This window comes from Amphiprion ocellaris, chromosome 7 (genome assembly GCF_022539595.1).
Source record: "Amphiprion ocellaris isolate individual 3 ecotype Okinawa chromosome 7, ASM2253959v1, whole genome shotgun sequence".
NCBI lineage: Eukaryota > Metazoa > Chordata > Actinopteri > Pomacentridae > Amphiprion > Amphiprion ocellaris.
Genome location: NC_072772.1, coordinates 18,067,001 through 18,092,267, shown reverse-complemented (window position 1 = coordinate 18,092,267; position 25,267 = coordinate 18,067,001). Strand labels below are relative to the sequence as shown.

General features: G+C 41.4%; 1 protein-coding gene across 4 annotated transcripts in view; it reads left to right on the top strand.

Annotated features, from left to right (window-relative positions):
• Nucleotides 1–25,267, top strand: part of numbl (NUMB like endocytic adaptor protein) — a 75,955-nt gene that overhangs the window by 42,896 nt on the left and 7,792 nt on the right. For 2 of the 4 annotated variants that reach the window (XM_023266395.3, XM_023266393.3), the window contains exons 2-6: nucleotides 12,527–12,677; nucleotides 17,441–17,515; nucleotides 18,953–19,027; nucleotides 22,099–22,239; nucleotides 24,186–24,393. In XM_023266395.3, coding sequence (XP_023122163.2) covers nucleotides 12,552–12,677; nucleotides 17,441–17,515; nucleotides 18,953–19,027; nucleotides 22,099–22,239; nucleotides 24,186–24,393 — 625 coding nt within the window. In that variant the 5' untranslated portion in view covers nucleotides 12,527–12,551. Of the gene's footprint in view, nucleotides 1–11,316; nucleotides 11,434–12,526; nucleotides 12,678–17,440; nucleotides 17,516–18,952; nucleotides 19,028–22,098; nucleotides 22,240–24,185; nucleotides 24,394–25,267 lie in introns of those variants that run through there. The other 2 variants (XM_035946493.2, XM_035946494.2) reach the window with 2 other exon arrangements.

Below are 25,267 nucleotides of genomic sequence, written 5' to 3'. Positions count from 1 at the left end.
TGGCGTCACTCTGAAGGTTTTCTGAAAAACAATTTTGAAACTCAGTTTGAAAATGAAACATCATCTTGGCAGTGCCTGACTCCTCCTAACCCCAGACTGATCCAAAAAAACAAAATAAGGGTGTGAGTAGAACTGAAACAGGACATGGAAATGTCTTTGGACCTGCTTGTCACCCAAAACAGGACCTTTAGCAGGACCTTTAACTTTAATACAATTTTAACAAAACAGTTATATAAAAAATCACCCCCTGTACAGTGTTAAAGATTTTTTTCTGCTATAAAGTTGGACATTTATCATGGGGTTAACAGGGATTGATTTGCTTTTGGAGTCAGCCTCAAGTGGACGTTCAAGGAACTGCAGTTTTTAGCACTTTGGCGTTGACTTCATATTTGATCCTTGGAGGTTCCTGTTTGATCAGAATGAAGTTTTCTAATACTGTTTCAGGGATCCTGGTTAGCTATTTGTGTGAAGAGATCTCTTATTAAACATTATAAACAGCAAACAGAAAACTGACTTTGTGTGTAGTGCATATGGGCCCCATGAAAACTGTGACTTTGTGCTTTCATGGTAAAGTGGATCTGTTTATCGGTTTCTATTAGCTACAAACTAGAGCTGCAACAGTTAATTGAAAAATTGATTGGCTGTGAAGTTAATCTAAACTATTTTGATAATTGATTACTTAGTTTGAGTAATTTGAAACCAAAACAAAACCAAAAAAAGTGAAATCCTGATTGCAGCCTCCTAAAGTTAAATGTTTTGTTTGGTTCCTTTTACTTCTGTGTGACAGTTCATCAAAAATACTTGGATTGTGGACAAAACAAGACATTTGAGGACATCATCTTGGACTTTTGGAAACACTGACGGACATTTTTCACCATTTTCTGACATCTGATAGACCAAACAAGTAATCAACTAATCAAGCGATTAGTCAACAGATTATTTGACAATAAAAATAATCATTAGTTGCAGCCCTTCTGCAAACACATCCATTATTTATACACCGCTTAATCCTCACTAGGGTCGCGGGGGGGCTGGAGCCTATCCCAGCTGACTTGGGCGAAGGCAGGGGACACCCTAGACAGGTCGCCAGTCTGTCGCAGGGCTACATATATAGACAAACAATCACTCTCACATTCACACCTACGGGCAATTTAGAATAATCAATTAACCTCAGCATATTTTTTGGACTGTGGGAGGAAGCCGGAGTACCCGGAGAAAACCCACGCATGCACAGGGAGAACATGCAAACTCCATGCAGAAAGATCCCGGGAAAGCCGGGACGCGAACCAGGGATCTTCTAGCTGCAAGGCGAAAGTGCTAACCACTACACCACTGTGCAGCCCTTGTTGGAGACAAGTTTTGCTAAATGCATAAAGTGTCGGTGATAGATCAGAAGATTGAGTCACCTCTTCATCCATCCATGGGATCATCGTCACTTCTTTGTCAACCTCCATTCACCCTTTGCTATAATCGTTCTCGAAATTCCCAGTCTGCTTTGCTGCCTGAGTCACAGTTGGACATTCAATCTCATTATGCGAGATGACTGCCGACTCAGGCACTCACTCTCTCTTTCTCACACACACACACACACACACACACACACAAACACACACACTGACTATAATTATATTAAGGCAGCTTTCTGTAACGGTCCACGCTGCCCAGAAACCCCCTGAAAGATCACGTTGCATTAAAGGGTCGGAGGAAGGGCAGGATGTGCTTGTGTGTCCACCAGTCGAACTCAATCTGATTGTCGTCTGTTAAGCATTTTGACATTGTGACACGCACAAACACACTCACATGTGCACTCTGCTCTCTAGCTTCTCCGACACTGATGAGAAGTCATAGACTGCAGCGACAAACACAAGATCAATATCGCCAACATGGTGGGTGGGACGGAGCAACTGCCTGTAAAAGATACAATCAGATCTGAGCGTTAGTTTCCGACCAATGTGTTATAGAAGTTGATGAACAAATAAATAGCAAAAAATGACATTTTATTCCCTACTTCTTAGTGCCCTTGCTTGAGTTGTGACAAATTTTTGTCACGTTTGCAGGCTTCTTGCTGAGTCAAATGTACCGAGGAATGACTTTGCAGTGTCGTTTCCTTCATAAAAATCAAAATAAATTAAGTCTCAGTGCAGGTTTGCAGTTGGATATTAAATTATATGCTGAAAATAAAGTCAGACAGCGGTTGTACGTCTTCCATTCTTCTGCTGCTTTTTCCTTGTTAGATGCAAAACACATTAACCCTGCACAGTACAGGTAATATAGATGGAAATCTAATTGAAAGACACTTCATAAATAACACATTTTACAGTATAGAAAATCATTAAAGGGCGCACTAGTGCTCTGTATTATGTGATATTATGAGCAGTATTGACCTGGAGTACAGTGTGAAGAGCATTGCATAAAAGCCACTATGGATTGTGGATTGGTTCTGGATTTCAATGACAGAGAGTGATATATAACACCTAGCCTCTTTTTATAGCCTGGACCTGGTTTATGGAGCAGGCAGAGGCGAGTGCGTTGGTGTGTGTGTTGGTGTGTGTGTGTGTAACAGAGACAATAGTCACAGTGGGTGCCAGGCTGATGGTTAAACACATGGCTCTGCTTCAGCTGCCACTGAGCATCAGTCAGTCCTAATCTCCACAGAAGGGGCCTCCTCTGATGCAGCAGGGTCATCTCTGAATCCCCTCTTACAGAAAGCATGTCCCATGAGCCACCGACACCGTGTACCGTATACGGCAGCACTCTGCATCTGTACGTGCTGCTTTTTTATGTTTGCTCGCTGTAGCTGCTGCACCTCGGGGCGTTTAGGTTTCATATGTGTGCATATGAGGCAGCATATAGAGTACAGTATGTACATTTCTGTCATTATTTCAGCTGCACTGTGTTCAATGTATCCAGGCAATATGCGTATTAGTCCTCTTTCCGTAATGTATTCCTATCTCCATTTTGGAGTATCGCATCAGAAAAAGTTCATGAAAACCAAACAATTCAAACAAACTCTCCCTAATTTTACAAAAAAACATTTTTATGCTCACTTGATGTACTTCTCAAAAAGAGTTAATGCGCTTAATGGGAAACACCTTTTTAAAATAATTCAGATTTATATAAAAAAATGTTTGGCTACAAATTCTGTTGACAGTGATATGGAAACACACCAAGTGAAATATTGACTGAATGATTCCTGGGACTGTGTCTGTTTCCAGTTGTGATATTGACAAACCTCAGCTCACCAACCAGTCTGTTCTATAATCAGTCTGACTTGTTGTCTGGCTGTTTACTAGTGATGACAATCAGTAACTTCTAGAATTATGCTGTTGTACAACTAATCTATGCTATCAGTGAAGTTCTGAAAGAAAAGGGTTTTCTTCCTAAAAGTATGATGTCGTCGAAAAAGTTTCTACTTTGAGAAAGTCCTTGTAAGCAGGATGAAAGGGTTGGAGTGTCAGTAATCTGACAACGGATGGAGACTGTGGGTCATGTGCCATACAGGACCCTTATTTTTAGACTGAACGTTCCCTCTCCGGTTGTTGATGTAACCCCTAAAAACTTTGTTAGAATGTTTTTCAATAAAAATAATCCCTCTCAGCCTTTAAGTGACCCACATGTAACTCTACCATTAAATGTGCAGATCTATTAAGTCCGTGGTTCGCTGGTCACTCAGGTTTAGACACTAAAACTGTGTTTAGGACTAAATTACGACCCTTTCACAACATGTTTGAAAATTCTTCATTTCTTTATTGCCAGGGTGACCAGTCCTGTGTCATCTAATATGTGATTAGTTGGCTATAAATGAGAAACAACGAAGCAATAAAATAAATGGCAGAAGAATGGTGATACATCACAAAGCAACATAATTCAGAAGAAACTATGTTCCCTCCAAACTATAACTAACAAAGCAGCTTAGTCGTGTACAGACTTCATTTTTTGAAGATGGGGCTGGACGATCTCAATGTATTCATTTGTTTTTAGACTTTTGTTTGCAAATGTTCTGGCTTTAGTCGGGCCACATCCGCAATATCTTTTCATTATAAAATGTGTAACTTCTCCCACGTTTATGCACAACACTAAAATTTTAAGGCCCCTAAAACGGAGGCTTTTGAAAACACTGCTGACTCTGTTTCAGTTTAAAAACTCGGCACAGAAACGGACACCTTTGGAAACGTTGTTCACGTACAAATTGGATTTTTAACTGTCACTATGTGTCATTCCCTGATTCATCATGTTCTTCTAACAGGACGGTTCTCTCCAACCAGTGGTTAATTCAACGTGGATTACAAAATAGAGGTGCTGCTGACCTTGTTGTCTCTGCTTGGGGATGTTATTCATTTAAGGAAATCTCTGGTCTTCATTTTTTTCATTTCTGTTCTTCCTTTTAAGCATTTTCTACAATGAAGCAACCAGATAGATCCCTCCTTCATATTTAAATGATCATGTGACATGCATTTTTAAGTGTGTAGAGATTACTTCGGAACTAAAATGCTTGTCTGAACATTAACAGTAAAAATGTGTGGATTTGTTTCCAGCTCCTAAATCTACAGCACTGAAACCTTCAGCCTTCCAGTCTACCTGCCAATGAGACAACATATTTTGTGAATTCAACTCAAGTCTCTGCAGCAGTGGTTGCTGTATCGCCCATTTGGCTGTGGTTGACTCCAACACAGACCCTATAGATGCATATTTGCAGGCAGCAGCAGTGACCTTACAGCAGCACTGAGCGTCCTCTCTGTGTCTGACTGCCTCGTACACATTCACACTCCCACACATCCTCTTAGAAACCACTGCAGTGAATAAGGCCATCCTGTGCTGGGTCAGACTTCAGTCTAAACACAACTGCCCTGGTTTATCTCCGCTACGTCACACTCCTTTATTTTTTAATCACACACATGCACACACACACACACACAGACCACCTGTCGCTTTGTGTGTGTGTGCGAGTGGGAGAGGAAGAGACGCAGAGAGTTTTGGATGATAGTAAGTGTCAGTGTCCCTATGTGGGTCACTGAGTGTCAGCTGAAGTCTGCAGGGCCCAGAAACTGGGTCACTTTTTAGTGTGTGCTTGTGTGTCAGCATAATGTCTGATGTGTTTTTGATTTAATCCTATTAACTTGATGTTGTGCATTGTTTCCCATCAGCCCAGAGATGACTAACCACTGAAGTGACATTTAACTCGCTGTGTGTTGGATTTATTTCAGAACATGTACTTTTTATTTATTTACGCCGGCGTGACTTTTACATAAAAATGAAGCCCGTTACATTTAAGCTTCTACCAGTGAGCTCACACAGTGCTGGTTAAGCTTGTCAGCGGCAGGTAAATCTGTATTAACAGAATGCCAGAGCTTTATATCTGATTTCTGTGGCGACATTCCAGCACTAGCACACAAAAGTTTTCCATCAAGCAACCAACGATAGGGTTGTCAGAACTGGAGAAGGGAGCGACTGTAGTGTAAACCATGACCTAACCCTAAATGTAAGATCTAATTGGGGTTTCCGGAAGATGCAAGCCTCACACAAAATACTGACATTTTATTTTATCTTACAAAGCTGACAAATTTGCTAGCAAAAATCCAATATTTTCCTGTATCTGCCAATTTCAGAAGTAAATATCTGGATTTAGCAACTAAATGTTGTCAGTAATATGTTCCTGAGTCGTTTTTTTTATGACTGAAAATGATGCTGATGAATGTCAACGAAGCTGAAAATCCAAAACAATGAGCTGAAAGATGCTAAAATTCTACAGGAGCTAACAGGGACTATGTAGTTATCAGCCCTAATTTTATGGTCATTGGCTGGAAAATGAAAATAATTCTGCCTCCAGTAGTTTAAAATAATGCTACCATTTTTGTAGCTTCTCTCTGGGAAAAAAAAACAAACAAAAACTCTCACTTGGTGTTAGCTTCCCAACTCCACACATTTGGCCACTTTGTCATTTGAATACACTGAATACCCTTTAGCACTATTTTTCAAGTTTGATAGCTTTACACCCAAACTCCCCTGAACGTACGAAATAGACACCATAGCCAGAGGTTGAGGCTGATGATGTCACGCTGGATTCTTTTAGAAGTTTGGCTAATGTTGCTTAAAGATGTATTTTAATCCAAACTTGAACCGTTTCATAGACTTAAACCAAATACTTCTGGTGCATAAACTTAACCTGACAGTGAGTGAAAACAAACCTTAAGTCACAAAAAGATGAATCAAAACCAAAACCAAGTGAAAAAATATTAGACTCAACGTAGCGCAATACATAACTCCCAAATGAGTCGGTTTTAAAGTACCAACAGTCCTATCCATGTAATAACCCCAAATACTGACACTGCTGGCACTGACTCCATAGTATACCTCCTTATGTATCTCTGAAATACCAGCGACTTTGACAAAACAGCAACATTTGACTCCCTTGGAATGAGAACGGGCCGTTTTGCTGATTAGATATGACAGTCTGACATATTCTGTATCCCGACACACAACTGTAAACGCTTTATTCTGTATGTAGCTTTGGCAACTCTGACCTTTGAAGCTTTTCCTTCTACTGAAATTTAAATATACTCTGAGTCACACTCAGAACTTTGGCAAAACACATCAGCTTCTCAGCTGCGCAGCCAAAACAGCACAACATGAATTTGAGTGAACAGAGAGGGAGAAACGGACAGAGGTACATTGTGTCCATATAAAGTGGTCAGATCAGTGATGACTAAGGCAAGACAATCCCCCGTTACCACACACGCACACACACACACACACACACATGCACACACACACACACACGCACACACACGCACACACACACACACGCACACACACACACACGCTGTTAAACACTCGCTCCACCTCTGGCTGTACGCTCCCTGTTTCTCTGGAGCTTCAACAGACATATGTTTTACCGCAATATGAGGTGGCAGTGACTCACCATGTGTATGTTTGCAGTGTGTGTGTGTGTGTGTGTGTGTGTGTGTGTGTGGGTGTGTGTGACGACATCCCCCTCTCTCACCCACGCTCCCCCCTTCCCCCGTCTCCCTCCTTCGTACGAGCATCTGGATTAGAAGACGTGTGAGGGAGGAGTACGGCCCGTTTCGCCAAAATCTCTGAGCCGCTGTTGAACGCAGAACATCTGGATCAGGGAGGGGCCTGGTGTGTGTGTGAAAGGGAGGCGGAGAGCCAAAGATATCAATCAGGCTCACATCTGGCGAGCACGAAACACAGCTGGACGCACATGTAGTCCTAACTCAGATTATATGGTGTGAATACAACGGTGACACACACACACACGGGCCAACACATGACATTTGAGAGTTATAATTCTTATTTATATACAGACTAATAAACTGTATATTAAAGTCACACACCCGCATTGTTAGTAGCAGCCATCCGACAGTTAACATACCAACTTAACAAGCTGGAGCAAAATGTACAAATTTTTTTTTCACCACATTTTATTAGTCTGAACGCGTAGGCGAACTTTTCACACTAAATTCGTCCCTGTGAAACCCATTTCCTCACATTCACATGAGCAGAGCTGCCCGACGTTTAGCTTCAGGCCCGTTTTTTGCATCCTTTGGACGAGCACAGAGCAAAGAGGAGATGCGGAGTGTAAACACCAGTGAAGAAGAAGAATAGGGAGGAGCGGGGAAGGAAGCGGCGATGAAGGGGGGTCAGCTCGGGTGAACAAGTTTGAATGTCTGCGACATAACATCATATGAGAGTAAGTCGTCCCTCTTGCCATCGACTTTGCAGCAATACATTCCAGATGGCTGCTAAGTCAAACATTGGATGGGGGACAACTATGTGTTTTTTGGCACCGGGCGTCTTGTTTGTGTAGACTCCAATGAAGTGCTGATGAGTTTGGTGTGGGTTTGTGACCAGAGTGGGACTTCATTTGTCCCGTTGATTTATAGAAGTATTTTGATGTTTTGCATCCTCGCCTGCCTCCCAGCCCACCCCCTCTGTCTGCCGTCTTTTTGTCCTCGTGCAGATGGTTTGTGTTGAGCAGAGTGAGGTCACAGTTATACATGTTGCATGCTTAGTGATGTCTCCACCCTAATGTGTCTCTCCATCAGGGAGTGTTTACTACCACATTTCTGCTCATTTCACGCTGTGGTGCTCCGCTGGAGGAGAACTGTCGTCTTGTTTTCACCTGTATTTTCAGCGTAGTCTGGCATTTCACATCCACACACTGACTCTATTTTTCTATTGGACTGCGTATGAAGACGCATGTTTTTGATCTCTGTGACTCAGAACAATAAATGAAAGCAAATGTCTTCCACTATTTACAACGTAATTCTCAGTTCTAAAGAAATTATAGTAGGACATTTGGTGGCTGAGTCCACATCTGGATATAAAGTTAAAGTCAGCAGCAAGTTAGTTAGAATAGAGACTGTAAGCAGGAGGAAACAGCTAGCCAAGCTGAAGTCTCCCTCAGGTCATTGATTAAAACTCATCTCTGTGTATCAAAATGGAATAGTTACAACATTTTTTCTCAGATGAAAATAATCCCTTTCTGGCTTACAATGGTTTAGATGTAACTCTGCACTGTTGTTTCCTCTCATATGTAGGGATCAGTGAAGTCCCTGCCTCGTTCTTTACCCACTTCTCCCCACTGGCTGCAGCTCGAGCACAGCAGCTAACTTAAGCTTTAATTATACTCCAGTGTGGATATGTAAATGGACAACATGTTGCGTACATGCAGTAGGTCGTATTTCTGTATTCTGCTCATGTACGCTACTGCTGCTCATGCACACTATTAGTCATGCATTTACTTACCAGTCTGAGCTGCCCCGATGTGCGCAGAAAGGCCTGTGCTGACTTAAGGAGATGCCGAAATCTCCGTCACACAGACCCATAGGGACCTTTGTATATTCACGGAAGCAGAAAGCGCTACACAGTTCTTACGACTCTGCTCAGATACTGTAAATCTATTCTGCACTACTCTATGTCAAGCTGTAATATTGAAGTAATGCAGCCATGTATGTTCATCATATGTTCAAACTGATGATTTATGCTTGCTCTGTATGTATGAAACCCTGGAAGCATAAATCTGTGTTTTTCACTCTCACAGCATAAAAAACAGATTTTCATTAACACTGTAAAACCCACCGTTGCAAAAATACGTCAGTTTTCGTTTTTTTGGCATTATTTACTATTATATATATATATGTGTGTGTGTGTGTGTGTGTGTGTGTGTGTGTGTTTGTGTGTGTGTGTATATGTATATATATATAATGAGCAAAAGAAATAAAAAATAAATTATATAGAAATATAATGTATTTTTTAGTTTTAAAAATAAAAAATTTTGCACACACACATATATATGTATATGTGTATATATATATATATATATATATATATATATATATATATATATATATCTTACAGGGTTAAAGGAGGTCTTCAACAAAACCCACCTTGTGGAACCTCCATTAATTGCCACGTTAGGCTATATCTCATTATCTCATTTGTTTAATTAGTACACAAAGTAATTAAAAAAAAATCTAAATCAAAAAAAGTTAAATGGCATGATGCCCTGGATATTTCTTGGCTTGACAAAGTCCCCCTGGACTCTCCGCCTCTTGTCTGGCAGCTGCTCAGGGTCAAGAAATCATCCTGCAAGTCATCCCCCTTATGGATCATTGTCATTTTTACACTTGTGTGGTTTAGCAAACAAGATGTAGTGTGCTACATAGTGAGTAGAGGTGCTGGTAGGCAGATTTTTTTACCCTTGGGCAAAGCCAGATTGGCTTTACCCTCCCTGTTTCTGCTCTTTGTGCTAGTCTATGCTAACTGAATCGATTTCATGTAACTCAATCTGCGACAGAGCAGATTTCCCAAGATATTGGACTTTAATACCCAATTTATATTGATGCTGCTCACATTCTTCCAGATGTTTACTAATCAATACATTAGTCCTAATCTGTAAAAGCTGTATTTTTTTTCCAGTTTTAAAGATATTCTTGTTAGTTTGTCCTCATCATATCTGCTAAACTTTGCTTCAAACCCCTTGACCTTCTATATCTCCACTGTGGAAGAACTAATGGATAATTGGCTGAGTTACAAATTTATTTTCTCACCTCATTTTTTAAAAATTCTTCCACTTCTTTTCTTTTTGTCTTCATTTGTTCCAGTATGTCACTAAAGATATACAACGATTACACTCAGACTAAACAATGCCTGCACCATCACATCATTGACATTATGTTCTATAAATCAGTTATCATATGTGTTAGATTCTCTGAAAATTTAACATTGCTGAATTAAAAATAGAAATTCTTTGATTAGATTCAATTTTAATCGAAGTGTCAACCTTTAGTACAGAAAGAGGTCTAAATTAAAACAGAGAAGTCTGTGCTCTGGATACATTTAATCAGAGGTAATTAGATGTATCTAATAAAACGATGTCAAATGGCTTGTCTGAGTTGGGTGATTCTACAGTGTGATGTTTTTATTCTGTCTATCTGCTGGCCTGTTAAACTGTGTGAAACCGCTCACACACCTCCCACTCATTTCCATTTTATTAGAAGCAGATGACTGATGGATGATGAACAGGATAATTTGGTGTGTTGCAGCGCTTATGTTCTCACCTCAGTCCTTCATTTCTTCCTTTTCCCGTTGATTTTTTTTTTTACTTGTCCCAGTACCCTCAGTTCATTTCTGTGTCTCCCCAGTGGCCTGACATCAGACGCCAGTCCTATTCGTTCTCTCCTCCTCCCCCTCCTCTCCCTCTGTCCCAAACCATATGAGGGCAGTTACAGGGCATCCTGTATTCCCTACCCAGCACCTCCTTTCCCCCCGTAACTCTCCCTTTTTCCTCCCTTGTGGGGCATTATGCACCAGTTTACCCCATCACACACACACACACACACACACACGTTCACACCTGCTACAGCAGTGCTGGTGCCTGCCAGGTGCCAGTCACCTGGCGCTCTGCCTGGAAATGACTGGCACAAGCCTCGACATGTGTGCACACTGAGCTGCAGAGGGGTTTGTGGGTGTGTTTTTAATGTGTGTGTGTGTGTGTGTGTGTGTGTGTGTGTGTGTGTGTGTGTGTGTGTGTGCCTGCTCTTGGCAGAGGATGCATGCCTCACATGCCAGGAATGAGTAAAGCCACTTGAGCTGTTGCTTTTGAATACTGCACATTACACACACGTCTGAATGTGTGTGTGTGAACGTCTAATTGCACACACTTCCGGCACACCAGCCTTTGGCACCATTACCAGCAACATAGCAGTGATTATGAGAAGTGATGTGTCTGTTTATGTATAAATGTGCATGTAAACCCTGACCTGTGTGTGGCAGAGCAGAGAGAAGTTTTCTTTCCTTCGGTATATGGATCTCTGCTTTACTCATGGACATTACATGTCTTCAGTTTAACATTTGTGTGATTTCACACCCTGTAAAAGCCAGAATGCCGGTTTATGGAGCTGCCAGATGGTAAGAAAATAATACAAGCTTGCTGTGTATTCTGATTAACCCAAGAGATATGGAGGAATAAACGCAGAGAGGGACAGAGACAAATGTTTCTTATATCCCTCCACAGTTATTTTATTTCCTAACACTTTTTCTTGATCTCGCTGCATTCACAGGGATTTTGCTTGGTGTCTTTACTGCTTTAATGTCGCAGATTTAAGAGCTGAAGCTGCATCTCTTATTAGATCAGACTCCTGAAATGTCTCATATAGAAAAAAGGGACTAGTGGAGCGATTGAGGACAAAAGACAACAGGAGAGAGGGACAATAAAGTCAGATTTGAATCTTTGATAATGAAGCGTCTGATGATGCACTCAATTCAGTGTTGAGGAGATGTTTTTATTGTGCTCCAGATCTTCTGTTGAGAGAGGAATGTGATTTTGGAGGAATGAAAACAGTAATTATTATTTTTAAGCAGGTCATGTTTTGATGGCGTCATGTTTCATTATGCTGGGAAATTAGCATCGCTAAACAAGCCAGCAGGCTGAATGGTCTAATTAGAGAGGATTGTTCAGAGAAGGATTGAAGTGTGCACACGTGTCTGTGCTCATCAGCATGCGCTCAGCGCTCTGGATGTTTCTTGGAGAGATGAAAGTGCTCCCCATGCTTTGTGCTCATTAATGTTCTACCTGTGTGATTTGTTCAGTCTGTGTCTGGATAGAGAATCAATGCAACATCACGGCGGAAAGTGTTTATGGCACTAATGTAGCGACTGCCTTGTTAGGGATGATTACTGCATAATGAGCTTGAGCTCATCAATGAAATCCATCCCTCTTCACTCATAATCCCTTTGCAAAGCTCTCAAGTGTTATTTCTTTAAATTATAGTTTGGCACCGCTGCATTTAAATAGCTTGTAATGAGCTTTTCTATTGAATTAAGAAGACATGAATGCTATTTTTATTGTTTTATTGTTGTTTTATGTGTTTCTTAAAATGAGACAGATGGTTGTGATGACACTGTGTCGCTTTTTCAGTGTTGAATATCAAAGTGCAGAGATAATATTTGTCCGTCTAGGCTGTACTACACATAGAAACCAGCATTGTTTGTGTTTCCACAGTACCAGGGAGCACGTGACCCCGGAGATGAACAAGCTTCGTCAGAGCCTGAGGAGGAAGAAGCCCACCTATGTGCCAGAGGCCAGCAGACCGCATCAGTGGCAGGCAGACGAGGAGGCTGTACGCAAGGGCAAATGCAACTTTCCTGTTCGGGTGAGCATCTACAGGAGCTATTTCTGTAATCTAAGGATGATTCATTTCATATTTATTTACACAAGATCCTTTATGTTGCTGTTTGTATTTTCAAGGAGGAACTTTAAACTATGTTCTGTGTATATTAATAAAAATAAACCTTAGGGCCACACACAAAGCGTAAATCAAAGTTTTTTGAGTGGATACCAAGGCATATTTATCATAGCTTATGTCAGCACTGTGCACAGACTGAACAATAGCAAGTGCCCCAGATTTATCAGCATTTCATCCTTGAACATTACAGAAGAGGAAATCCAGAATCTGCCTCTAGACAAGGCTATCTGCTGCTCTATTTATACTGTACATGTAGGTCTGTTGCATAACAAAATAGCAGCACAACACTGTTTTAATTTACATGTGATTTAATGTTCAAAACATCTTTTAATTATTTAGGTCATGTTTTGCATATGCCGTATGTTAATAATGTTTGTTTTTGCTCTTCTTAAAGGAATAGTTTAATATTTGTGTACATATGTTTATCTGCTTTCTTGCCAAGAAGTAGATTGCATGTTAGATACCACTGGCTTATCTGCATGCTGAATGAGAGAACTGGAGGCAGGAGGTAAATACACTGATCAGCCACGACATTAACAGGAGTAGTGAATGTCGTTGATCAACTTGTAGCAGTACAATGTTCTGCTGGGAAGATTTGGTTCCTCGCTTTTGTGTGGATGCCACTTTGACACCTACCACCTTTGTAAATGTTGCTGCAGACCAAGCACACACCCCCACAGGGCAACGACACCCTCCAGTGCCTTATCTAGATGACAGTGCAACCTGCCACATCCTAAAAACTGCTTAGGAATGGCTCGCGGAACATGACAAAGACCCCAAGATCCAGATCCCACTTTTATCAAGCCTCCACTGATGCACTACAACAAGACTGATAAAAGAGACTCCACCTTGCAACCTCATGATCTGATGCTAAAGTTCCAGTGCCAGACACCACAGGACACCCCCAGATATCCCATGCCCACAACAGTTTTGGTGGCACATAAGGGGTTTACACAATATTAGGAAGGTGGCTTCAGTGTTGTGGCTAATCAGTGTACAAGCAGGCCAACTGGAAGCAGGGAAAACAACTAGGTGGACTTAAAAGTGACAACATCACCAAGCCTTTTTGATAAAACTTTGGACAGAGGTATCTTATTCCCATTGCTTCCAGTCTTTATGCTAAGCTAATGATGTGCTGTCCTAGCTTACAAGAGTTTACAAGAGTAATATCAGTTTGTCATCTAAGTCTCAGCAAGTATTTCTTTAAAAGGACAGGAAGAGTGATTTTGGGGAATTGAGTGAGCTGTTAAAGAGAGAAATGAACATGTTGTGAACATAACATGAATTCTGTTGACTGTAAATGGACTGATTGTAGCAGTGTGATGGACTTTATCTCATAAACAGTAAATTTAGGATTTGTAATTCATAATACAGCCAAACTATGAGTTTTAAAGCTTTGACCTTTGATGTTTAGAACCACTATTAGATAATCAAAGTACGTATGAGCAAAAGACAGACTCATATTTTAGCTCTGCAGCCAAAAGGGTTCCATGCAATTAATGCAAACAAGAACATTATTAATGACCCAATCTGCTGATAGTCTGAGTATGTGCTATGTGCCCATCTCTGAAGTGATTTGTTGAAGAGACAGTAAGAGATGGAGGGCAGAGAGGGAGGAGTGACAATGAGGTGGGGTTATAGATTACTGAGACCACAGGAAATGACAGAGTGAAGGATGAGGGCACACGGAGGGGACCGAGAGACATTGTGAGATATGAAATGAGAGAGAGGGAGAGATATAGGACTCGATAAGAGAGGCGACAGGAAAGAAAGGCGGCAGACTGAATGGTGGAACCAGAAGAAAAAGGAAAAGCACAAGGCAGAATGAGAACAAAGGGGGACGAGAGTGAAGGAAAAGGCAGCTGAGGCAGGCTAATGGAAAATGGTGCTGATGGTAATGGTCCACAGAGGTAGCAGTGGGATGGGCAGTGAAGTGGAGCTCAGAGCTTTACAGCAAGAGGTGGTAGCGTCACTTTATGTGTTGTTTTTTTCCTCCCTGTTCCCTTGGCCGTCTTTTCTTTTTCACATCTCTGCCTTCTCTCTGTGTTTCAGTTTGTAAATGTATTCATGAGTCATGCACTATTAATGCCACTCCAGGAGCTGCTGTACTGTACGACAGGAGCCAAAGCTTTGCTTCTTGAGCTCAGTACTGAAAGAAGAAATGGCTTTTTAGAAAAACAGAGAGTTTGGGAGTCAAATGGCCAGTTGGGAGGTTTGCCAGTTTGTCTGTTAGTGTTTTTAACTTGGTACCTTCTCCCAACGCCTTCATTCCCTCTAGGTATGACACTACACTGTGGTGTAGAGGAGTTTTTACTGCTAGTGGAGCAACCCTCTGGAAAGAACTGAAATCATTTTTAGAGATGGATTTGTGTGTGTTTGCTTTTCCAAAACGTTTTGTGCACACACCATATTTCAAATCATCTCTAGCTACCATGCTGACTAGCTATGATAACACTGACCCTGCTGGAAACAGCAGCTACTTGTAGTGGTAGCTTGTATGAAATCCTGATGTCTGCCTGCTGCACAGCATAAGAGGAACAGCCCCATGATTCCAGATGTTGCTGTATTTTAGTAGCATTGGCTTTTATGTAATTCCAGCTGGTTACTCTGATAGTATATTAAAACTTGCATTCTTTGATTGCAGTATATTGATGACTTTTCCATTCATGTCAGTCTCCACCAAAACACTCTTTACAATTAGCAGTATTCAATAAACAGTCAGGAACATGTAATATTTCTCCTTAAAAGAAGCACACAGGTTGAGTTTACTGTAGCTTTAACTTCAAAGCACTCCAAAGCACTGTAATTGAAAGGTGCCTGGGCTTCACAGGAGGGTTTCCCATTTGGCCAGTGTTGTAGTAGTAGGTGAAAGCAGTTCAGAGAAACATACTGATCTCTTCTTTTTACTCCACTTGCTACATTATTTGACAGCTGTAGTCACTGTTTTCATTCTAGATTAAGATTTGACATACAAATGATATGAAGACCTGATGAAATATGATAAACTCATTTGGGCCCCTCAGGGCTAATTCATGGCTGACTGATGCAGAGTTTGATAGCAGGCAGCAGACATGTGGTTCTGTTCTTACTTCTGTAAGTAAGTATTGGTCTGACATGCTGATGGTCTTATTGCACCCTCATGTTGGACACAGAAAAACACACTGGGGTTCTTGTGATTATGTGAATATTAGTGAGGTATTTTTGAGCACAGTCAACGGACATAGCACAGGATTTCTGGACAATTTACTGTGTTTGGGCTGTCAGTAGAAAGCATGTACAACCCAAAGCACCTCTGAAGTACTGCAGGGACTACTTCAATTACAGCTTCAATAATGATGAGTTGCAGAGGTTGGATGATGGAGACTCTCCTCCTACAGTCTTATTATTTACAAATCTTTGTTTTAAGCTCCACTGACATTACTTCTGGTGCACTTGCCAGACCACTCACAGATTTCCAGACTGATGCTGATGGCGAACTTTATGCCACAGGTGCAGAAAGCATGAATTGGTTTTTAGAAAGTTCTGCATTAAAGGCCAGGATGCAAATGTTTCTGTGTGGAATAAACATCTTAGATTACATTAAAGACTATAACATGACTGACTGTAGGCTTAAGCCTTGATCATGCTCCTTGCAGCAGTGGATACCACAGACTCATAGCTGTTGCTGTTATAGGTTTTTCTAGTATACTAGGAAATGGTGGTAGGTCTCTGGTCCATGCTTGAACACTAGATTGACATCTATGTATTCTATGTATATATGAGCATTCACAGGACTGTTGTCACTGCATACACGCACATTCTGGGCTGTATATGGACTCTTGCAGTCTTTGGGAGATGATGAATGTACATCACGTGCACCTAGTGAGAGTGGAAAGTATAACAGGTCTGCAAGACATGCTTTGACCAGATACTATGCTAATAGCTAATCGTAGGGATTCTTTGGATATTGAACCTTTTAAAGGCATTACTTTCGTGACTGGTGCAGTTTCTGATTCTCATGCTGACCTGATTGGCTCCCTATCATTCAACCCCAGTTTGTTTTCTACCTCTGCATTCCTGTGGATATAATAATGACATATCTCTACAATGAGCAATTTTGCTATCATTTCCCAAGAAAAACAAACCTCACATAGAAAACTGCCACAGTTGGATGCGTGTTGTTTACAACAGGTGCATTAGTTGAAAGATCTGTCTTCTAAAAAGTCGGCGCTCTCCTTGAAACTCCGACAAGTCGCCGTCTTCTCTCCTCGTCACTTGGCGTCTGACTCCAGCAGAGCGGTGGGAGCTTTAATTGTGTCCCGGTGGGCTCTCCGTACGCCACAGAGCACAGCACTGGAGAGACAACAAAAGGGGATGTGAGGCTATAAATGACTCCAGTCCTCCTCTCACTCTCTCCCCTGTCCTCATTATCAGCACCAACATACGGCTATAAAATCCAGTATGGCTGCCTAATAGCTACGGGCCTGTCAATTTCATAGCACTTGCTGAAATACTGATACGGACTAATGAGGCTTTGGTCGCTTTTATATCACTTTGCCTCGTTCTTTTGTTTTGACATAGTTCAGCTCATTCTGCCTCATTGGCGAGAAGGTTAGATGAAGAGCAATGTTAAAACATGAAAACAGTGTTTGGTTTGGGCCTTCAATGCTTCTGCTTTCTTGTCTCTGCAGTACCTGGGGTTGGTGGAGGTGGAGGAGTCGAGAGGGATGCATGTATGCGAGGAGGCAGTGAAGAAGCTGAAAGTTGTAAGTATCCCACACACATACCGTGCTGCAGTGCTGGAGGTAGATGTTGCTGTGTAGAAGCAGTTACAAACACTCACCCCAAGGACCTACAAACTTCGCTGGAACTCATTACAGACCCAGTTTCCTACAGCTCATGCACCACCGGTATCGACCAAAGGAACACACGCTCATTCTCTGCAGTCACCTCTCTCTTCTTGTTATTTTCTTTTCTTTAGCGCTTTAATCGGCCTCCCTAGTGGGTCTTATTCCACATCTGTCTGTCTGCTCATCAGATTTTCTATCTGTCTTAAATCTGGGCTAACACACACAAATAAACACACCGACACTCACTCAGTTTGACCCCTGGGAGGCTGGACTCGGACAGGGAGCGTGTGAACACAGTGACACAGACACACACTCAGCAGTGCACAAAGCAGGAGTGTGCGTTCACAATCTCCAAATCTGTAGCGCTGCACTTACTTTTCTTCACAAAAATGGAATAAAACTGGACTGTTGTGTATTAAATGAAAACTAGAGTGGTGCATTTTATGCTTTCAACACACGGTTTGAATCTTCATTCCAAGAAGGAATGTATTTCCTCACAACTCTCTGAGAGAAATCCTGGTAAAATCAACTGAATCACAGCCAGTTTAACACACACAGGTTCACTGTTTCACACGTTAATTCTCGTCTCCATTTGCCTTCATGTGTTTCACTCTTGATTCTCTGCTGCATCACCTCTGCTTCTTTCCATCCTCCATCTACATCAGCATCTTTCTTTATCAGACTTCTCTGCAGTTGTTCAACTGGCAAACTTTGTTGCAGAGTTTTTCTTTTGATTCCCTGTTCCACCTCTTCATTTAGCTTTCCTCTCCCTCCCCACTCTTTTCCCTTGTATCTTTCTCAGATTCTTCACCTCTCTTCTCGCTCCCTCTCTCTTCTTGTCAATGGGATTATGCAAAAATCGGGGCTCCTTATTGCTTCGCTGTGGGTTTCAAAGCCATTTCCTGCAGAGCTCCGGCTTTCTATTTCCCTTACTCACACACACTCACATGCACGCTTCCACACTCACATAGAGTCCTTGATTTTTTTTTTTTTTTCTTTTTTGTCCGTGTATTTTTAGCGCGGCCCATGCTGAGTGTGTTATTAGCGCTGCCTGGTGCCCTCCTCTGGAGAAATGCTTCTTTGTGCCAGCTGGCACAGTTTTTACCTCTGCCCGCCTCTCCAATCTTAACCCTCCACTACCTCATCTGCTAAGGATGTAATCATCATTTTACTTAACCGTGAATAGGAATGAAAGAGGCTTTACATGCTTTCTTACAAGCTTGTTGATCACACTGTTTCTTTGGAAAACATCTGTTCCAATAGCCACATGGTTCATGTACATTTACTGTGCAACTTCAACACGTGCCTAAAAAGCTTTACATTAATTAGTCTTGCCTGTTTTTGTCTTTCCAGAGTGGGAAAAAGACAGTAAAAGCAGTGCTGTGGGTTTCAGCCGATGGACTCAGGGTGGTTGATGACAAAACTAAGGTAAGAAAACCCATTTTTTTACTGTGTTGCCTGCATCTCCTTGTTTTGTCCTCCTCTCCGTCTTCCCTACCGTATCGCTCACTCAGCACCATTTGTTTCTTGTAGTTATACTTTACACAGCACACAGGTAGTTTATCTGTTCTCAGATGACAGCCAGAGAGCAAAATAACAGAGCTAGCAGGTCAAAAGAAGATAAAAATGTCACTGGAAGCCCGCCTATGCTCTTGGCTTCTCACCTCCATCATTTTTGTTTTATATTCTCACATTCAATCTGCATCCTCACACCATCAACAAAAACCTTCTGGTCCAGTTCAATGATGCTGTCTTAAGGCCGACAGCAGGACTGTGCTGCTCTCTGGCTATCGTGTGTGTGTATGTGCTGTGTGTGTTGTGTGTGCTGTGTGTGTCTGTATGTGCTGTGTGTGTCTGTATGTGCTGTGTGTGCTGTGTGTGCTGTGTGTGGTGTGTGTGGTGTCGTAGTGGACATATGTGACGCTGGTTTCCTAGAGGTGCTTGTTGGGGCAGGGAAGCTCAAGTCAGCACAGATGCACACATGCACTTGAGGAGAGGGAGGCCTCCTACAGTGAGAGCAGCTCGCTGTGGCTCCATTGAAAGCAGAGCAGAATAAAGAGCAGCACAGAATAGAGCAGAGAGCAAAGCCAATAGAACAGCCTCTTTCTCGCTTCCCTTTTTTTTTTGTTCAGAGGCCACACATGACCTCACCTCTCCTGGTCTCTCAGTCCCACTCCTCCTTTCTGCCTTCACTTTAAACCTCTTTCTTCTCTATTCTTTTGAGTCCTACATCACATTTACGCCTGATGCTTCTCACTCCTCTGAACCATAGAGCTTCGATGTTCTTCCAGAGCTGTTAAAAAAGTATTGCACTGGGTGACATGCCTCTTTATTACTACAAACATGGACACTAGTTGATTTTAATCAGTTCCTCAAGTGAAAATAGTCCAAATGCACTGTTTACCCCTGTTGAAGTAAAGTTTTATTAAAAAACTTAAGGCCCACCTGTTTATTACAAAATGGAACTTTGAGTAGGAACCAATGGAGTGGCAAAGTATTTGGTCTTTTTATAGGATTTGTTGGCAGTAATTCAATATGTAACATCTTGTTTTTCAGCTTTAGTCTGAAAGCTGAAAAACATCGTTATCAGCAAAAGACAGGCATATAAAAGTTTTGGTGCATTCATACTGCATTGTATTGACTTATCTTCCGCCTTTTTTCATCTTCTTTTACCATCAAGTCTGAATAACCCTCTTTTCTATTGAAAATTGCTAGTGGTGAAAAATGGAAACATTTAAATGACTTTAAAGTTTCAGATGAAAAACTGAATGTAGTAGAAGATGTTTTTGCGTGGTGTTTTTTGACTCCTGTACACACAGTATTATGTGCTTTTCAGAGTGCGTGTGTTTGCCTGTAATCTGACTACTTTGATTCACTTTTACTGCTCTCATCCTAAGCAAAAAGAAGCACTATTACTGTAAACCTGTTTGCTGTCTGCCAAACAACATACAGACTAAATCAGTCACAAGCTGGCTTTTAATATTCAAACATTAAGCAGTTAAATAGCCAGATATTCCCCTCAGGAGGTGGTGGAGACCCAAATAGAGCAAAAAGCGAATTAATACAGACATAACATTTATTAGATGGCCAGGAAGGTGATGAATAATGAATAAATGCTGATTCTTTTGTCTGCTTGTACAATAAATGAGCCGCTGATAAAATATCATCTATAATAACTTTATGTGTTGATAACATTCTGTACACATATGTACATAGGTGTTGTATTTACACATTGAAAACTAAATTGGTGCAGGTTTAACCTAAAACGTGGTTCCACGCCCATCACTTCTGATCCTTACCACTGCCTCGTTCCATCGTTCGTTCTGTGCCTCTTCATTATCTTTTGAACTATGAATCTATGAATCATCTCTTAGTAACACCCACACAGCTATTATTCAAGCCCTTTCCCACAGTCTGCCAGTGCCCTGTAAACGTGGATTTATGCGTGTACGTTACACACAGATCTGCATGACCTTCAGAATGCACCGTCAATAGAAAGAAACAGTCAAGTCTTATTCCATTCAGCAGTTTTTTGTAAAACTTGTCTGCATAGATGACACAGCCTGAGTCACATTCTGCTCAGCTTTATTCTTCCTTTCAGTGACGTAAGGACGCAGTCTGAGTCACCCCACCCTCAACCCCACAGGTCATCAGAAAAACTCCTCAGAAGAGCACAAAAAATAATAAATCTCTATGGGACGCATCTATACATACAGTATCATGTGTTTATAGTAACACAGAGATGAAGAGAGACACTGGTCTCCTTTCACCTCGGTACCAGCATCCCCCTTCATTCCCTAATTGGCCCTCACTGAATGGGCTGTTATTCTTCCTCCTTCCTTTCTCCTCCTTTCCCGTCCTCGTCCTCCCTCTTCCTCTCTCCTCATCCTCCCCTCTCTTTGTTTTCTGAGACACTGAAAGACAGGAAGGAAATGTGTGGATGAGTGTGTGAACCCTCCCTCTTTCTTCTCCCTCTCGCCTCTTGTTTTCCTTCTCATTCTGTGTTTTGGTGAGTCAAAGAGGTGAGCCGAGGGCCCCTTAATGTACACAGAGAAAGACAGGGGCCCCTCTTAGTTTCTTCTATGGCAACTATAGACACTGAGGCGGCTGAATAACCCCTTTATAGAAGGAAGGGCAAGTAGTAGAAACATCCCAGAGATTAAAAGAGGCTGTGTCATTAGTCTGTAGTCACTTTCTTTTCTGTCATCAGTGGATGTGTAAATAGGTTGGAGTGGGCTGTGGGGGGATCATGGGGTTAAGTGAGGTTGAAAGCTGTGTGTCAAGTACTGGACCAGTCTGTCAGCTAGTCTGCCCAGTTTTGAAGTGATATTTCCTGTCTGTCATCTGTTAGGCTGCAGTTAGAGAGACAAAACCGTATCAGATGCGATTTGATGCAATCTACCTGCTGGAACAATTCAATTGGCTCCATTCTGCTGTGAGAGCTGTCAGATCTGATCCTTCTCTTGCTCTGTCTCGTTTCCTCTGTGTGCCCCTCTCAGGACCTCATCGTGGACCAGACCATAGAGAAGGTTTCATTCTGCGCTCCTGATCGTAATTATGACAAGGCCTTCTCCTACATCTGCAGAGACGGGACTACCAGACGGTGGATGTGCCACTGCTTCATGGCTCTGAAAGACTCGGTGAGAGGACGGTTCCCCTTCAGTATCCATACAGCAAACTCCTGACATCGTGTCTCCGCGAGCTTCTGTAGATTCCTGCTAAATAAAAAATCTTTAATCCTCTGAACTCCAAGCAGTTTCTGGGCATTTTCTGCTCCTGTACAGAAAACCCAAAAAGGTCTTCTGTGCAGTATGATGCAGCTATAATGACAAAAGCATTTTTTAAAAAAGAACAAACCGAAGTTGAATTTGGAAACAAAAAGGCTCAACTAGAACCACACGTCACTCAGGATATGTTCAAGGACTGTTAGAAAGCTTAAAATCTAACAATTCTTTCTGCTTTGATAGTTTCTGGTTCTGATAAATGGTGTAATTTTGTTGATTTTTTGTTTGAACATGTTTTAAGGGATGGGATTAGGGTTAATTGGCTCCTTTGAGTAGACTTTACATATTGTAAAACACACTGGCATCCAAAGCACTGACTTAGAAGCGAAAACCTTCATAAATTTGAAATTAAGCTGCAAATAATTAATTAGCATATTAAAAACTACAACTTTCTAAATGTACCAGCACAGCAGCACATGTCCTGTTTCTCTGCTTTCTAAAATGCCTACAGCAGTCAGATGTTTTTAACCGCTATAGTCAAGGGATTCTGCGAAATGGTGTTTCTTAATGCTTCACTGAATAAACAATCATATTAGATGTTTTTAAAAACTCCTGTTCTTATCCAGACACATCAAGCTTAACCACACAAAATACTTTTGAGTTAGTTATTCCAAATCTAGATTTAAGGTTATTTACATTGTTACAGATGTCACTGGGGGTTTTCATTCAGGTTGTAATCTTCAATATAACCGTATCACTTGAGCTCTCCAGGATATTTTGCGCATTTTTGCCAATTTCACATATTGATATCCAGTTCAATGATGATCAAGTTTTTGCTTTTCTTAGTTTGTTGGTTTGAATTGCATCGTTTTGGCTTTTAGACTACGGTTGTCACTGTGTACTCCTGGTGAAACATTTTAACTTTTAAAAAAAAAAAAATCTCACATTGAACAGTTAATCAGTTAATAGAGGTAAATGGAAAAACTCATAATGAAAACAGTACTCATCTTCAGCTGTATTTTAAAATGTAATATACACTACAGTCTGTTATGTTATCTATGTATTTGCGCACACCAACCCTTTCGGTACCACTAATGTCTTAAAGTACAGTTGTGGTAGCCAAATAAATTGATACACTGCATTTTTTTCTTTGAACTGTTGCTAGAATAGCTGATTTCAAACTTCTGTTTTCCGTGTGAATCGCTGTGGGGATACTGTAGGTCCGGCTGTGCAAGACTACCATTTCACTGACCTTGGCATGAGTGGGTTGGATACGAAAGAACTCGTGCTGTCATGGTGCATTGTGGTTTCAGCCCAACGGTAGATTCATCAGCTTAGACTCTGAGTTGGATTATTAATGTGGTGGGAAGAGAAGGCAGCATAGACCTGCGGGATTAGGAGAGAGGATTAGACAGAAGCCTGTGGAGTTACGTATGCCCCCATCTCTGTCTGTCTCGATTTCCACTACACACCCTGTATATCTCTATCTGCTCATCTTAAACCGAACCGACTCTCCTATAGCTGTCAGGGCTGTCTTTGTGAAGAGGAGAAGCAGGCAGACAGAGTACTGAGGATTTAGTGGGAAAGAAGACGGATTAATTGCACGATTTAGGTTGGAATTAGTTGCATTCAGAGCCAGAGGCATGAGCTCACGTTGACGTTTGACAACATGAACTAATTGAGGTTAATAGCTGCACCCTGAGCCCACTAAGCTGTATTTACACAAATGTATGAATGTGATTTGAATGTTGGCATGAAAACAATCACTGAACAAATGACAGCAGTATGTGATAAATTATGATCCTCCAGGTCAAGGGAAGGTGTGCGCTTTGAAAAATGCTTTATTTTTTTATGTGCTGCAGGGGGAAAGACTGAGCCATGCAGTCGGCTGTGCCTTTGCCGCCTGTCTGGAGAGGAAGCAGCGCAGGGAGAAGGAGTGCGGCGTGACGGCTTCCTTTGACGCCAGTCGCACTTCATTTGTGCGTGAGGGCTCCTTCCGTGGCAGCTCTTCCTGCAGCCAGCAGGGCAGCAGCAGTGAGCGAGATGACAAGCTGCAGGATAAGAAGAAAGGTAGGAGGGTGGACACTAGGGTGATGACTTTTTTACAACCTCATATCCCTGTATCATAATTTGATGAACTTTTATTAAAGATTAGATAAAATCTTACTTTTAAGGTGATTTGATAAAAAAAACCTCATGCACAAAATGATTTTAAAAATTTTAATTATCAGCTTTTTTGGCCAGAATTTATCAACTTCAAAACAACTACCAACACTTAGATTATCTTTTAAGGCATTGAATCATTTACTTTTCTATGGTTGGTGCATTTGGTACTGTTTGTGAATGCTTCTTTGGGCTTAACGAATTTAGTCCCATTGATAGTAATAGTGATTTTTTCAAAGTGGTTTGTGCGTGACCTTTTTCAGTATTTCAACAGAATAAATGTCATTTTAATCATTAATAGGCAAAAGTTCATTCATTAGTGCTACAGGAAATAATTTTTGAGAAAAAAAGTCAAAAAGTCATCACCCTAGTGGACACATTAGTTACTGCTCACAAAGGTGGGAATGAAGCTTGACCCCAAAAATGTTAAATGTCAAGCACATGCAGATCAAGCTGATTGAATGTTCAGTATAGTATGTGCAAGGGTTTGGTGGGGATTTGTGTGGGAGGGAGCTGATGTCTAGTGAGGTCAGGGCTCACACATCAGACCACAGACTGTAGGAATAATAATGATTTTTCAGTAGAAAATAGTTCCAGCTAAACTGTACACATTGCATAGTAACAATAGTTCTGACCCTCCTGCATATATACACAACAACAGACATATCTTAGTGTTGACCAAACTGCTACTATGTACAGTAACTTCTAGGCCAAATATAATAATGAGTGTTTTCATGAAGTAGTTTCTGTCCTTATCCTTAGTGATTAGATCAGTTTATGC